Source organism: Eurosta solidaginis, chromosome 5 (genome assembly GCF_040869045.1).
Source record: "Eurosta solidaginis isolate ZX-2024a chromosome 5, ASM4086904v1, whole genome shotgun sequence".
Lineage (NCBI taxonomy): Eukaryota > Metazoa > Arthropoda > Insecta > Diptera > Tephritidae > Eurosta > Eurosta solidaginis.
In genome coordinates, this window is record NC_090323.1 from 248460900 (window position 1) to 248477823 (window position 16924).

At 34.8% G+C, this 16924-nt stretch overlaps 2 protein-coding genes across 5 annotated transcripts in view; one reads left to right on the forward strand and one right to left on the reverse strand.

The window, feature by feature from the left end:
- LOC137253131 (neurobeachin-like protein 1) overlaps positions 1 to 16924 on the forward strand; it is a 269267-nt gene that overhangs the window by 132608 nt on the left and 119735 nt on the right. The window lies entirely within an intron of this gene.
- On the reverse strand, positions 1377 to 3106 carry Cpr64Ac (Cuticular protein 64Ac). Its single transcript, XM_067757609.1, has 2 exons — positions 3010 to 3106; positions 1377 to 2937 (listed from the first exon to the last, which is right to left on the reverse strand). Exons 1-2 carry the CDS (start codon positions 3019 to 3021, stop codon positions 2275 to 2277), a joined length of 675 nt encoding a protein of 224 aa, XP_067613710.1. The 5' UTR covers positions 3022 to 3106; the 3' UTR covers positions 1377 to 2274.

Genomic DNA, 16924 nt, shown 5'->3' on the forward strand with positions numbered 1-16924 from the left:
TGCTTCGCCCCATCCAATAGGTGTGACCGATCACAAATTGTCATCAATATCCTCTAACGGGAGTCGAAGTAAAATTGCTGTTTCAATAGGGGTGGACCATAATGAGAGGTGTGTTAGAGGCGTTGGTTCCACAATACAGTTGAAGAGACGGTTGGTGTCATGTGGGGACAAGTTACAAGCAGGATATATGTTTTTTATGTATAGGTTGATTCTGGACAGGTAAGAGTTTAACCTGTTACAGTCTCCAGATCGAAGTTGAGCTGGAGTGACTCGCGTTTCCCTAGGGAGTGTGCGTTCCTCCTCTGCAAGTTTTGGGCATTGTTATTTGAGTACAGGACTCGCCGGGCAATTCCTGGCATATAGGTCCGACTCCTGTTAGTGGAGTTCCTATTGGATGGGGCGAAGCACTGCTACAACAACAACAACATAGTTGTTATTGCAAAGCGGGGATTGCCCATGCGCTTTAAATGCATTGCAAGCAATTATTTAAATTTTATTTTATGATTCAAGGTTCCATTCGAGGTCAAGGCCGGAACAATATTTTTTTTTCTAATGATAATTATTTTTTTTTTTTTTTAATTTTTCAATAATTGAAAAATTGTATTTTGTTTTTGGAATAGTAAGTAGACAATTTTTCAGACAACCTGCCTTAGCTGCGCAGATAGATCCATTTCGAAGGCTGCTAAGCCTGCATCATCAGTACGCTTTAGCCACGCTGCGCTAACCATTTAGCTATACAGCGGTGGTTTGTTTGACTGAGTAGCAATTTATCAGTCAAATATCTGCGCAGCTATGGCAGGTTGTCTAAAAAATTGTCTACTTACTGTTCCAAAAACAATAATTATCATTAGAAAAAACTTATTGTTCTGGCCTTGAGCTCGAATCGAACCTTAAATCATTTATCAATAGGCCGAAAAAAAACAAGAAAAAACAATTATATTTTATTAAATGCTTGAGAAATAATTTAAACAACTCAACATTAAGACTGGCAAAGTTCACCCATTTGAACCCCACTCCCGGGAGCAAAGGCTTTGAAAAGATTTACAAGGTATACTCGAAACAGCTGTCGCCTGTTCGTCCTGATGTCGAGTTATTTCAATTTTTTCTATACAACTAATAAAATACATATATTTTCTTCCACAAAAAAAGAAAAAATATTTACGAATAACTATTTTGCTCGTTTAAGTTACTGTTCTGGTTTGTGTATGTGTAACTGTATATTTATGCTTTTGTAAGTTAACCAATCCTGACGGATACAACAGTAGCAGCAACCAACAGCCAAAAACTACATAAAAATTACAAAAAAAAAATAAAAAATGTGTTAGATCAGTTACCTTGTAAGGCTATAACTGCATAAATAAATAGTCGTATTGCAATTTTCTATTTTTGTACTGAATTTTTTATTTCAGTAAGTGCAAAGGTGTTTTTTCTAATACACGATACTGTTTTGCGACGGCGTTCTTAAACTTAGTACATATTTTTTTAATTACATGGGTTTTGTGAAAAACGCCGTCATCGTTTGCTCTATATATTCATGTTTATATAAAAAAATTTAAAATTAATTAAAATATTTAATAATGCTAAATTGACAATTGATTAGAAGTACAAATAGTTCAGTTGAATGAGAAATACAGTTTTTCCCTGTGAGGCCGGAAAATACTGGTACACTCACAAGTTCATAAGTTACGAGTACATAGAAGTCACTCCTTTTTTGTTTCAGATTTGACGACAGAAAGCAGCCTTTAGGTATGTAGTATGTCAGGTAGTCTAAAGCCAGCGAGCGAACGACCCACGCACGCACAAAGACGCTTGCTTGCTGTGCGATAGCGCGACGATGAAGCGAGGATGGATTAGAAGGCGCGAGATGAGTGCGCGATCTATAAGAGTGTTGACATTTTTTCATCTTCATAATGTTATATAGCAATTTATGCTAAAAAATGTTATTATTATAGTTGTTGTTGTTGACTTTGTTGTTCTCCGTTTTGATATATTTGCGCAGCTGAGCATGGTCACTTCTGCTTAAGACTATTAACTTTTTATATTAAGTTAACAAATACTTTTTTTAATTGCTTGTTTAGTTAAATAATAATTGTTATTATTCTTATTGTAGTTGTATTTATTAATTCGTTCTTCCATTGAGCGTTGCATAAGTCGGTCCATTTGTTGAGGCAGCCTGGTCAGCAGCATGCAATTAAGTTGAAAGCGTATACTCTTCCTTAACCTCTCTCACTAATTAAGAGGTTTCGCCGAGCGTAATTTCTTTACGCTCTCGCTTTAGCGATGACCAAAATGTGCATGACTGTAATAAATATCTGGTGCGGCGTATGCCACTTTAGCGAGGGCTGGTGCAGCGTATGCCACTTTAGTGATGGTTGGTGCAGCATAAGCGACCTTAGCAACAACTGGCGCAGCCGCCACCGCAACGGCGTGCTTAGCAACAACTGCCTCCGGTTTAGGTTCGCCCTGTTTCTCCACGACAGCTTGGAAACCATTAACCTTATCCGCTGTATAAGTGACCTTACGTATAGTACCATCTGGTTCGGCCAACGAATAGCTACCATGCACCACACCATCCTTCAAATGCTCCTCCGCTGACTTCGAATCGCCAGTGTGATGATCTGTCACTCCATATGAGAAGCTATATTCTGGATTTGGATCATATGGTTCCGGTTCTTCAACTTTAGCTACTTTAATAATGGGAGCTGCTTTAATAATGGCAGCTGGTGGTGGTGCAGCATGTAACACCTGATGACTAATTGCAGCTGGTGCGGGCGCAAGGATTTTGGCGGGTGCGGCATATGTGATGGCTGGTGCTAAAATTTTGGCAGGCGCGTAAGCAATGGGCGCCGCGTGTAACGTATAAGCGCCATGTTCACCATAAGCGTCAATGGGTGAGGCAACGGCAAGCGAAATGCCGAAGCAGAGGACCAACGCCACCTGTAAAAAGGAGCGAAACAAATTGTAAAATTAAGTTCTGCGGCTATTTGCGTCAGGATCGCACTAAGTTACCTTTGTGATCATGCTGTAATTTGTTGTGTGCTTTTGTGTACGATGCACGCTTGGAAAAATGTGTTTTCGTTTTGAGATAAATTTGCTAAGAAGCTTGCACTTATATAATCGCATTACCTAAAAGTTGAACAAAATAATAGTGGCTGCGCGTTGTGTCTGACACTACCGGCGCGCCTGACGACGTCGTTACTGCGACACATTCTATCTTCATTACATGTAGCATAAAATAACTAAAAACCCAACAACAACAGTAAAATATCAAAATAAGTGCAACTGCAGCAAATGGTATTTGTTTTTGGTGATAACTTGTAAACGAGATCAGTAACGTCGCGCAGTCGTCTCTACTAATTGGTTGAACTGCATTACTGCGCATGCCCGCATTCCATTTTACTGCAGACTGTCGCTGTCGCGCTGCCTCCGCCCATTACAATCATTATCTAGTTTTCACACAGCGCAGCGCAACAAGAAATTTATGGTCAGTTTTTGATTTCATCATTTTCTCAATGAATGGCGACATGCTCTTGATGTTTCGACTTGCGCTGACTTGTAACTGAACACACACCGCGTTGTCCATGTAGAAGCACCAAGAGTACGCGCGCCCAATTCTAAGCATCCAATCATATGTACGCACATATCGCTAGATATTTCATAGTCCATTTGCACTTCTCTCATGTTCAAAATATCTATCTCACAAAAACTCGAATGCTATAAAAACGCCGCTTGTAATTGTAATTGCTGTTTTGTTGGACATAATAAAAATTGTACCCTTTTCACAATGCTCGCAGTTTTTAAGATTTTTTGCTAGTACGGATTTGAAGCGCTTTTGACGTCACTCATGATAATATCTGGCAATCGGAGCAAATGTAGTGGTACTTGTGTATTGTACCACTTAGATATGTTATATGAAAAATTAAATTTATTAATTATATTTTCTTTTGATCTCAATAAATATAAAAATGTTTAACATTCATTGAAATCAAATGAAAATATAATTAATAAATTAAATTTTCAATTAACATATCTAAGTGGTACAATAAACAAGTACCACTACATTTTATACTCTTAGTATAACCAATTAATATAAATTTATTTGAGTAATAATAATATTATTTATTGAAAATAAGTTAAAAGAAATTGATGTTTACAATTGATAGAAAATTGAAATATAAAAATGTTTAACATTCACTGAAATGAAAAGAAAATATAATTAATAAATTTAATTTTGCATATATCATATCTAAGTGGTACAATAAACAAGTACCAATACAGCAAAGTAACATAATTGCATTCATGTTCCCCACAGAAAATATTACCGTTTTACTCTTTTAAAGCGGCTGGTGCATACTGGTCCTTTATTTTTTTTTCTTGCAGAAACAAGAACCTTGACTCCTTAACTGACGCCCGAGCAGGTGTTAGTAGTGAAACCAAAATCAAGCGACATCTCAGTTCATGAGAGCCATAAATAGGAGACCTCTGTTCGGAAATTACAAGGCTTTTGAGTGCTATACTCAAGAGGCCAAAGTTTTCGATAAAGTGCTTTTAATTTGCTAAGCTGTCTGAGCAGTTACCGGCAGTGAAGCAAGGAAAAAATTGCGAAAAAAATTTACACCTAAAGAAAACCAAACTGAAGTGAAAAAAGACATCTGTTTCAACTAGGAGAGATAAGAATGTCAGCCGTAAAGACCTTATCCAAAACATAATGACAAAATATCAACATTTTTCGATAGCGAGGTCTTGTGGGATCAGAAAAAACACTTTCTGTCTACTATTTATACGACATATTTTATTGAGAAAGCTTATTTTTTGTAAGTGCGAAGTTTCATTATTTAACTGGCGCCCGAGCAGGTACAGCAAAGAAAAAACAAAGAAACAATTTGGTTCTGAAAAAAAGAAAGCTTGACAAAGATAAACTACCCCCGCCGCTGGTATAAAAAAGCTATTGACAAACGTAAATGCCTTGTCAAATCCGACAGGAACTCATGACACATAGGGAACATTTTTTCTCCTGATAGAAGCTATATGAATGGCATACATGCGTCTGTGCAATTTATTTATTTATATTTATTTTAGTAAAGAAGCATCTAAATCCAGGCAGTGCCATCGGGTGTTATCCTGTGCTGTTTTGATTAGATTTCTATATTTCGTAACTCCATATCGCTGTAACACTTTCCTATATAACTGGATAATGGAAAATGTTCAAAAATAAGTCATCTCCCTAATATCGCCTATTGTTCCACGTCGCTAGCAAAACTACCAATTTTAACTTGCTTTCCAATAAGATTAAACTTCTAAATCACTGGCCACATTTTTCTCGCATTGTAATAGACTAAACCAGGCATGCTTAACGAACGAAACGATATCATTTCGTTACGATAATCAACGTTAATAAACGAAACGAAGTCACTTCGTTTCGTTTATTAACGTTAAGATCGTCAAATTAACGTTAATTTGACGTTCTTAACGTTAATAAACGAAACGAAATGACTTCGTTTCGTTTATTAGCGTTGATTATCGTAACGAAATGATATCGTTTCGTTCGTTAAGCATGCCTGGACTAAACCAGCCTTTTCGTATTGAACTTAAAATACTTTATAAACACCTGTGAACACAAAAATAGCAGCAAAAAATATTGCTAAATTTTAGGAAATATTTGTGTTTGTTTTGTTAATTTTCGTTAAATTGCAGAAAGAATTTAATGAATTGAAAAAGTTTGAAAACTCGAAGTTGGAATTTCTTATAAAGGTTTTAAAAAATGATACACCTCGTTTGATTTTGCAATACATAAGTCTGCATAATCGTTTTGAACAAGTTCGAAAACTGGAATGTTTTCGGAGACATTTTTCTTTAAAATTTTACTCTAATGTTAACAAACAAAAAAAAAAAATTTGAATAATAACTTATCAGATTTGATAATATTGCTCAAGCTTTCTATGGAGAAACATCTAAAACACCCTTCGGAAAAAAAACTCAACTCGAATTTTAGGAGACCTAAAACTTAACTTATAAACTGCATATATCAAAACATTTCCGGAAACTCCAAATATAAAGCTCGAAAATTTAACGAAATTTTCTGGAAGTTTTTCGGAAAACGATTTTGAGATTAATTCGCTTAGGTTTGGTTATCCAGTGCATATATCTTCAAAATCGTTCTCGAGCGGGTTAAAATCTCTTTACATTTTTTTCAAAGTAAAAAAAACTTTATAAAATTTGCTAATGATTTTACTAAAACACCCTTCGAAATATAATGCTCCAAAATCAATGCGAGTTTGAGAGACCTATAACTTGTACATTGTAAAGGTTGGTTTCCTCGGAAAACTGTGCCGCTATATTACGACCGCTAAAGAACTGTTGCTATACTCACACCGTCATTAGTGGCACCGCTTTTTTGTAAAGCTGGAAGAGCTTATCCAATTTCCCGTTTTTTGCCTGCTTTCTTTCTTTTATTTGTAGATACACTTTCCCACATAAATCTGCGCACAGATCAAAAATATTCGAAAAACGAATTTAAAATTCGAATTACTCAAAAAATATAACAAGTATCGGTGAACCTATGTTGCAGTTATGTGTGTAAGAAAATTGTCTTTCACAAACATGCTGTTGGAACCCATAGTATATACTTGCATTTTCATTTTAACGGGAATTATTCACTGACATCATGAAAACACATGTACGCAAAAGTCTGCGTACAAGAGTAAAAGTAAATAAACGCAGCACTTCGGTCAGCCCATTTTTTCTTAGTCACCTGTGTGTCTTTAGAAATTTATTTTTCATTGTGATTGAAGTAAATAAAGAAACCAAAACATCAATGGAGTACAAAGGAAAGGAGATAGGAACTAGTGAAAGAAAATTATATGTTGAGGGCAAAACGTGGGTCGTACAATTAGTTGAGACATATACCAAGTTAACTGCCCATAAACTGAAGTTGGAGGTAGAGCAAAGGTTTTCCAAAACTGTTTCCGACGATACAGTCCGTCAAATTTTGAAAAAAAGTGTTAAGCAATTGGGGATGGAAGACGATTTTTGGTTCCAGCAAGACAACGACAACAAACATTCCGCTCAAAACGTAAAGCTTTGGCTGTTATATCATGTGAAAAACCAGCTGCGAACTCCGGATCTAAACCCCATTGAGCATTTATGGGATTTGCTCGAGCGTAGAATACGACAGCATGCCATAACTTCAAAAAGTGTGCTTAAGGATATAATAATGCAGGAATGGGGAAAAACACGGCGGAAGATACGGCAAAACTTGTGAATTCCATGCCTAGGCGTCTCATAGAAGTGTTAAAACAAAAGGGATATCCCACAAGATACTAGAGCATCGGAGGACCTTATTTTCTTTAAAAATAATTTCCTGTACGCAGACTTATGCCGCTACCTTTTTTATGTGGTTTAATTAAAATGTCCATTCAGACTTTATTTTCGTAATAACAGATACTATGTATGTAATGGAATTTTGTAAACTGAATGTATAAATAATGAATTTAAATAAATTTTAACTTAATACATGCCATACTTCCTAAGGAATTCTTGTTTAAAGTTGGTTTTTCGATTTTTTTGCCTATGTACGCTGCGGGCAAGTGTAGATTTTCAATAATAAATTTGAAGTCTGAATATTTGTTTATTTTTGAGATATTTGACAAAATATTCACCGCTTTCAGAATAGCGGCGGTGAAAAACGTTGATGAACGAGTTTCTACCGTCATGACAGCCGTAATATTTTATGCCCTACCGCTATATTACGTTACGGTTAACTTCACCGTCTTCTTAGTTTCCACGTAATGATTTTTATATTGCAGCATTTTTCACAACGTACTCGCCCGTTATGTAGCGGCCGGTATATACGGCACCGCTTTTGAGGAAACCAAGCCTTAAGACTAAAATTGATGGGGCTGCAAAACTACAAGGAAAACCAAATAAAAAGTTCGAATACTTCGTAAAGTCTTCTGGAATCACAAATTATTTTGAAAACGTTTTTAGAATATTTTATATAGTTTCAGTTACAAAATTCATAAAAGTTTTTGCCTAAATAACGAAAATAAAAAAGGAATAATTGACACAATTTTATAAAAAGTGTCACTGCTATTTTTCTGTTCGCTGCTGCATGTGCATAAAAAATTGGTAGATATCAATGCATCTATGCGAATATTTTTGTATTTTGTTATGTTTTCAAAGTGTATTTTCAACATTTGCTGCTTTATCCGCAAGTTGCTCCAAAAATTATGCTGACGTAATACTCCAAGTTAACTGTATTTTTCTGCAGTTAAAATTCACTAACTTACCAGCAGACTGCCTGTGGGGCCAACTTACGCATTTCACAGCTCAGAGCTTTAACGCCTTTATCAGAAAGATTTGTGTGTGGTTAGTACGTATATGAGCCAATGCACTTGCTGATTTGGAGGGGAAGAGGCTGTTCACATCGATTGTGTGAATGCGGTTAGTTATTCACAAGTTTATGCATTTTATGTCGTTGCTGCAAGTGCATAACAACTATGTTTTATACATGGCTATTTCTATGCATGTATGTATACGGGTTAGTTTGTGTGCACGAAACGTTTTATGTCAGCTTAATTAAAATGTCCGTTCGAAGCGTACCAAAAACATTTATACGCGTCATTAATTTAGAGCACTTTGAAATGCTCCAAATAAATGGTGTTTTTTATGTTGTTGTTGAAATGGTCTATTAATTACGTTGGCCTTACTTGCCGCCCGCTATAAAAGACAAACAATTTTGGCTTTAATGAGCCATCGAAGGTGGACGGTCACGCATATGCATATTTCGTTTTATTCATCGCTTATCTTTAGTGTGTAAATAATTAAGTCAAAGATGTATGATGTTTGGATTATCAAAAGTAATTGTATCCGATTGAATTTTATTTAGAAATTGTTTTGCTTTTATTCAAAATATTCTTACTCTACTTATACCTATTTACACTAATACTTACGAACTAAAATGTACATATTTCCTGTATGTGGAGTCAGCATATTGGAATGACCTATTTAGGTACATGGGTACATATGTATGTATATGGACAAAGTGTATCAGCCAGCGTGACTAATTTACCGATATATGTAAATAAGTATGTGCATTCAGTGTAGAAGTGCATACTTAGCAAGTGGACATTTGGGTTATTAATATTTTGTTACGTGTGTGGTCCGCATGTGTGTAAATATGTAATGAACAATTGAATGCAGTGAAAGTGGAACTAATTCTAAGGCACGGTACAGGAGCGCTCATTTGTCGTTTGTAAAAAGAGGAAATTGATATGCTTATGTGAGCTGGAGAGCTTTTACCTAAACCAGTTTTTTATTGCTTTGAATAAAGTAAAAAATTTAGTGATAGCTGATATGAAAAGTTAATTGCGGTTTCTTTGAAGCATTCATATCTGTTTCAGTAAAACCGATCCTTCCTGTATAATAGGGTGTGGTTGTATCTTAGGGAAACTTTCGACACAGCGCTCTTAATCCTCGAGTTAATACGTGTACTCGTACCTACTTAAAAATGTTAACCCATTTTTGGTACGCCGAGTAGCACTGCAACTCAATTGTCTACTTTGTCTAAACCTTGGCGGTACTCAGCACGTTCAGCAGCGAACACACAAAATTTAAAATTAAAAAAAAAAAATTCATGAATTTTGTAACTGAAACTATGCTAGTAAATTTCGAGGGCGTTTATATTACTTTACAAAAATTTCAAACATTTTATTCACATTTTATATGGAAGGAAATGTGAAACACCCTCCTCAGAAAAATTGTCAAACCTTAAGGCCCACTTGCCGAACGGCAAGTTATTTTTATACCCCGCTGTACTTGTATGCAGGGTATTATAACTTTGGATAACGGTTGGTTGTCCAGGTATAAAGGAATCGAGATAGATATAGACTGTCATATATCAAAATCATCTGAAAAAAATTTGAGTAACCCATGTCCCTCTGTCCGTCCGTTAAACCGATAACTTGAGCAAATATTGAGATATCTTCACCAAATTTGGTTTGCAGGCTTACCGGAATCCAGAATAGAATTGTATTGAAAATGAGCGAAATCGGACGATAATCACGCCCACTTTTTCGATATCGAAAATTTTGAAGAAATGAAAAAAAATGTGATAATTCAAAAACGAGTACCGCTAAGCAAATGGAGTTTGGTAGGTGGATTGGTTTTATGACCCAAAGCAAAAATTCCAAAAAATTTTGGAATTCGGGCGTGGTACCCACCACCCACATTTAGAAGAAGAAAATTTGGAAGTTTAATAAGCCGTAAATCAAAAGCCGTTAAAGATATTACATTGAAATTTGACAGAGACACTATTCTTGCCAAATTATATAGACTGATTGAAGATAATCAAAATCGGTTAAAGGCCACACCCACTTATGCTAAACGTCTTACCTTGTTTTGCAATAACTCTTTGGTATTTAACTGATAATCTGCCTGATATTCTACCAACAACAGCGTTTCAAGTGCACAACTGGGTATGTAATGTTCGGTTTCACTCGAACTAAGACTTTCTTAGCTTAGATTTAACTTGTTTAGCTTAGAGTTAACTTAAATTTTTTTTTTCAGAAATGTATGAGTTTAACCCCTCATGTCAGGTTAACTCTGAGTTAAAAAGTTAACTTGCCGTAGTGCAAGCGGGCCGTAGAGAATACAAGTGAATGGGAAACACAATCAGCTGGTTAAACTAGGGAAGAAAAAAAACACATAATCACTGCAACCTTTCTGTTGGTGCAAGTAATTATTAAAAGCGCGCCTAAAAATCATATCCACACCATTAGGAATAAACTGCATACAGAGTGTATGTGCCTACATGGTGATCAAAAGGAATATAAACAAAAAGGCAACTCTTAGAGACCAATTGTACAGCGAACAACGGGACATTCATATGGCTTAGCAGCTAAAAGGCTTGCACTGATATGAATGTTGGAGATTCGAGTTCAACGCTCAGCTCCCGAAAAGCTAGCTGATGAAGAAGTGATATTCAGAAACATGTCCTAGTAACCATCGCCGTTTGTAAACTTACAATTTTTCTCTAATATCAATTACAAAAACCAAGTAATTATTGTCAACCATAAAGAACTTGTCCAATGCTACGAAACATAATGACGAAATATTAATAGTTTTCGTTAGCGAGGTCTTGTCGGATTAGAAAAAAATGCGCGAGCACTTCCCATCTATCATTTATACATCATCTTTTGCCATTTAACTTTTATAACGTCTAGTTTACAACATTTCTTTTCTTGAGGAAGTAGACCTTTAATTTTTTGATAGAAAAAAATAATTTTCATACCTTAACTGGCGCCCGAGCAGTTACACAAAGGAAAGAACGAAGAAACAATTTGGTTCTAAAATGAAAAAGGGAAGCGCCAGGTTGGACAAACTAAAATTAACACCGGTGCTAGCAAGCTATTGGCAATCATAAATGCCTTTGCATATCCGACAGGAACTAATGACACGGAGGTAACATTTTTTCGCCCCTAAGAAGGTATTTAAATGGCAGACTGGCGACTGCAATTCAGAAACGAAACATCAAGACCTAGGCAATGCCATCGGGTGGTATCCTATCCTCTTTTGGTTTGACCTCTATACTTTGAAACTTTTTACTATAGCTTCCTAGAAAACGGGATAATGAAAGTATTCAAACCAATCTCGAAAACGTTTTCGAAAAAATACGAAAATTCGAAAATATTTTACGAACAATTCGGTATTTTTATTGAAAGCTGATATGAGAGAAATTCTGAAACACACTTCGCAAAAAAAAATTGCCAAAAAGCAATTAAATCTTTAAAAGACCTATAACCTGCAATTTGTTGGACTAAAATTTATTGGGTTAGAAAACTGCTTACGTAAAGAACATTAGTAAACTGCAAATACAAACAGATCTACATTTTCTCAAAATTGGCTCAAACTTTAAATTTTTTTGGAAAATGTTTTTGGGATGGTTTGCATAGTTCCAGTTACAAGATTCGCAAAATTTTTTTTCTTAAAATATCAAAAAAAAAAAAATAATAAAATAAAATAAAATGAAAAAATTTTAAGCACTTCCTTTATATAAATGGAAAAAAATCAACGAAAAATGTCTCCTTATATAAAGACATATTCTTGCTAAACTTTGATTTTTAAATTTTGACATAGAAATAGCAAAAATATTTATGAGAAGTAAAAATATAAAAGTGGAGCGCACATTACTTGGAATAGAAAGTTGGCAGGAAAGGAGATATTATTAGTCAATCAATTGCGCTCCTCCACCTTTATATTTTTACTTCTCATAAATATTTTTGCAATTGCTAGGTCAAAATTAAAAAAATCAAAGTTTAGCAAGAATATGCGTTTATATAAGGAGACATTTTTCGCAGATTTTTGTCCATTTATATAAAGGAAGTGCTTACAAATTTTTTATTTTATTTTTATTTTCTCATTTTCTTACATTTTCTCGGTGTCTTAACCTATCTGTTAAGTTTTACGTTTGTAGCTCAATGAGAACATACATAAAAATCAATCCCAAAATTCTCTCCGTTCCGTTTGATTTTTCTAAATATCTCAGGCCGTGTGCCCTCTAGCGAAAATTTTTGTATTGTGTCATCGGCTGTCATCGACCTCTGAATTAAGCTCTACATTTTCAGCCTCTAGCTCATCGAGAAGTTACTTAAAACCCTGCTTCAAATTTCCAAATTATTATCTAATTTTTTCGATCCGTGCGCCACCTGACGGAATTTTTTTCTCCTTTTGTTCCTTTGTAACGGTGTCTTAGCCTGTCTCATGTTTGTAGCTAAATGAGAAGTTACTGTAAAATCGATATCAAAACACCAAATTTCCAAATTCTTATCTAAATATTTCGATCCGTGCGCCACCTAACGGAATTTTTTCTCCTTTTCTTAAAATTTCTCGGCGTCTTATCCTATCTGTGAAGTTTTACAGTTGTAGCTCAATGAGAATAAAAATCAATCCCAAATTTTCTTCCGTTTCGTACGATTTTTCTAAATATCTCATCCCGTGCGCCACCCAGCGGATCTTTTTTTAACGTGCAATCGGCTGTCATCGACCTCTGAATTAAGTTTGAAATTTCAAGTATCTAGCTCATCGAGAAGTTACTTAAAAGCTGGTTTGAAAATTTTCAAATTCTTATCTAATTATTTCGATCCTCTACCTAACGGATTTTTTTTCCTTCTGTTGCATTGTCACGGTGTTCTAACCTATGTGTAAAATTTCTTGTTTGTAGCTCAATGAGACATTACTTAAAAATCGATTGCAAGATTTGTATGAAAAGCGGACAAACATTCAACCGACCTAATATAAATGAAGTAAAAAAAAAAAACGAAATTAACTGATGAAATTTTATAAAAACTGTAATTGCTATTTTGCTGTTTGCTGCTATATTCATTACCTTAACAATCAGTCGATTCTAAAAACTTAATACAAATTTTTCCTTTTATGAGCTCTATCTGAGAAAAAAAAAAATAGTAAAAAAAGTAAAAATATAGTAAAAAATCCAAGTAAAAACAAATGAAACCTTCGCTGCAAAATTCTTTCACATCGAACCTGAACATGAGTTTAAAAAATTTACCAGCAAATCCACATTACAAATTAAACACTCTATTATCAAAATAATCTTGACTAAATTTGGTTAAAATAACAGAACGAATTGTCACTTAATTAGCTATTAAAATGCATTTAACAAAATTTATCTCAACAAAAGGCCGCGCATTGCATATCTACACAAATGGAAATAACACGACGCATGCGCACAAAAGCAAAAAAGAAGAAAACTTAGCATATCCGCCGCAAATAATTTTTTCTACTATTTTTTTTATTTTTTTTTTTTTGTACTTTCTGCATAAAAATGTTTTACGTTTTAGGCCATACAATTGTGCGTGACAGTTTTTAATAAAACCGACGACCTTGTGTTGTGTTGGCCAAATACCAATTACACTTGTGCATAAAAAAAGTCAAACAAACAAACCTGCGCGCTAATGCAACAACAGTGCAAGGTATTTGTCAACATAAAATAGTAACTGTACGTACATAGTTATCGTACGAGTATGTAAATAAGTGTTTTAAATATGCATAACATTCGATAAAATATATTATTTTCTTCGTGACTGTGTGTAGTACTTGATCCTTTAGTTTATTGGAACTGAATGCGCATTTGTTTTTTTTAGATGGAATGAGAAATTTCTTCAATATCAAATTTTAGCCTTGAAATTTTCTATAAATTTAAAGAGGTCTAAACATTCGTACGCAGGTGAACACGCACTCCTGCGTTGATTGAACTGTTGACAAATACATTTAGCCAAAGCCATGCCTTTGTTGTTGTGCAACTTCTCCCAATTGCCTTCTTCTGCACAGATTTATATTTTGGACAGTCATGCTTCGTATGTTAGCTTCTACGAAAGCTACGTTTTGTTGTTGGCAGAACTGATTTGCTGTTTTCAATTTATAGAAACACAAAAATCAATCAATGTGTCGATTTGTAATAGTTAGGCAGGGATTGCCCTTGGTGCTTTCAATGTATCAAATAATTTTTTGAAGCAATATTTTAATTTTATTAATTTAATAATTTGCGAAAAATTTATACAACGTAACATCAGGGACAAGGCAAAAGCTGCTCCGATTATACCTTGTAAATCTCTTCAAAGCTTTTTCAGCCGGCAGTGGGTTTCGTAAAAAATATACACAACATACAGGCCCATGTGAGAAGCACTCCCCTTCTAAATCTATGCCACACTTTTCCAAGGATTGTCCCTGGGCTTTGTTTATCGTCATTGCGAATGCCAGTCGAATTGGACATTGCAATCTTTTAAATTTGCATATAGCTTCTGTGGTAATGATTGGAATTCGAGAGATGAGAACATCTTCATCTTTGAAAGGCCCCGTTAAAATTGTTGCTTCTATGACGTTCATACTCAATTTCTTAAATGCTAGTCGCGTTCCGTTGCAAACCTTTGGCTGATTAATATTCCGCAGCATAATAATTGTAACACCAGTTTTCAACTTCAATATATGCAGCCCTATTCTGCATTTCGACTTGGATTGGAATTTTTTCGATTTGGCAATTTTGGTATTCTGTGTTCCAATCTCTTTCGATCCAACTTCGAATCGTTCGATTTTTTGTATTCTGCATTTCGATCGTAGTTCCGTTTTTCTAAGTTGCAAATTAGTGGCGGAAAAATATTTTCTTTTTATTTTTTTATTAATTTATAACAGAATTTTAACAAAAATGTAAGTAAAACTTGTTAAGAAACGTAGAAGGCTTGATGATGATTGTTTTTTATATGTTTCCAGGTCAAAAACAACATGTCGATGTCGAAGTCCTTGGACGTATTTGCCCCGCAAAAGTATCTAACACATACTTGAAAGCATCCTTGTTAAGTCGAGAGTTTTTTTGAACCTAAATAAGAGAACAAGTCTTTAAACTTTACCACTTTTAAGTTCAATTTCTTACAATTCGTCACTCACCTCAAATGGATTACACAAATGTCGCAATATTTGCCTTTCCATTCTCGTCTGGCCATTTTCGTATGCGTTGCTTTCCAACTCCACAAATATGCCGCGGCTATTGATTCCATTATAGTAGACAGCTATAATTGGTGTCTGTTCGTTGGGTCCAGTTATATGCCAAAGCAAGCTGCCGGCGTAGAGGAAGGTGAAGCGAAAACGTAAACAATCCTTGCGGAAGGAATAAATAAACCTTTATAAAGTATTTTAGGCCAGTGCAATGAAATTAGCATCCTTAAAATTCAGAAAATGTCAACTATATTCGTGCAGGAATCCGTTTTAACAAAACTTGGAGGCCACGGCTGGGAATTGGCCAAAAGAACGACAAAAACACACTTACAATTATGAAAGCACTTCACTCAAAAAAATATAACACTGCGGCAATATATTCTATTGCTTTTTTTTGTACAAAATGGCGTGGATAATAAAATATAAACGTTTTTCAGTGTTTTTTACAAATTTGCTTTAATTTATTTTGTTCCAATGTTCACACATTCCGTACCAACAGATGATTTCGAAAAATCATTTGCTCTTCCTCTTCTCTTTACGATTCCGTCGTAATGCAGAATACCAAACTTCGATTAAAGCGGAGCGGAGAACGGGAACGTAATCGAAATGCAGAATAGGGGTGATGTATGTGGAGGCATTCCTGGTAGATCAAGCGAGTTCAAAAATTCCGTTGGATAATGAACTGCTTCACCTACATCTGTAACAGTGTTTATGGACATGTATGTTATTTCCTCATAATCAATTTTCGATTAAATAAAATATTAAGTTGATGCACATCTTTATTCTTATCCGCAAGAATTGTTAGATTTGGAAACACTTTTTCAATTAGTTCTTCTTTTGATGTTACTAAGTTACAACAATCATCCGGAAATGATATTCGTTTAGATCCTTGATCGACTGCAATCTTTCCATTCCCAATTTCGAGTAACTGTCGCGAGAATACTTCAGATGTTCGATCGTTCTGGAGCTGGACATGCATATTTGTAGTCAACTGCAATGTATGTATGTACATTTTTTCGCAAATCTCGCAACGTTCGATCAAGCGCCTCAAGCGATTTTTTATGTGCCATTGTTCATTCATCCCAAATAATAACTTTACTTTACTTTACTTTATTACTTTTTGTAATATCTTTCCCATGCCGGATGCTCTTGAAATATTCAATCACTAATTTTCACAAATTTTTTTGATCTAAAAAATTTCAACCAGGTGGCAACCCTAAAAAAAGATTCTGCTATTAGGACTACTACATATCTTCGAAGAAATACACGTTATTCTATAATACGTTTATTTTATTAATTTACCCAATCCAAATTTTTTAAGAATGTGGCAACTCAAATTTTTTTTGCTAAAAATTATCCGAGAACTACGGGGAACAATACGTGAAAGGAATAATTTAAATCGGTTAAGTAGTTCTGGAGT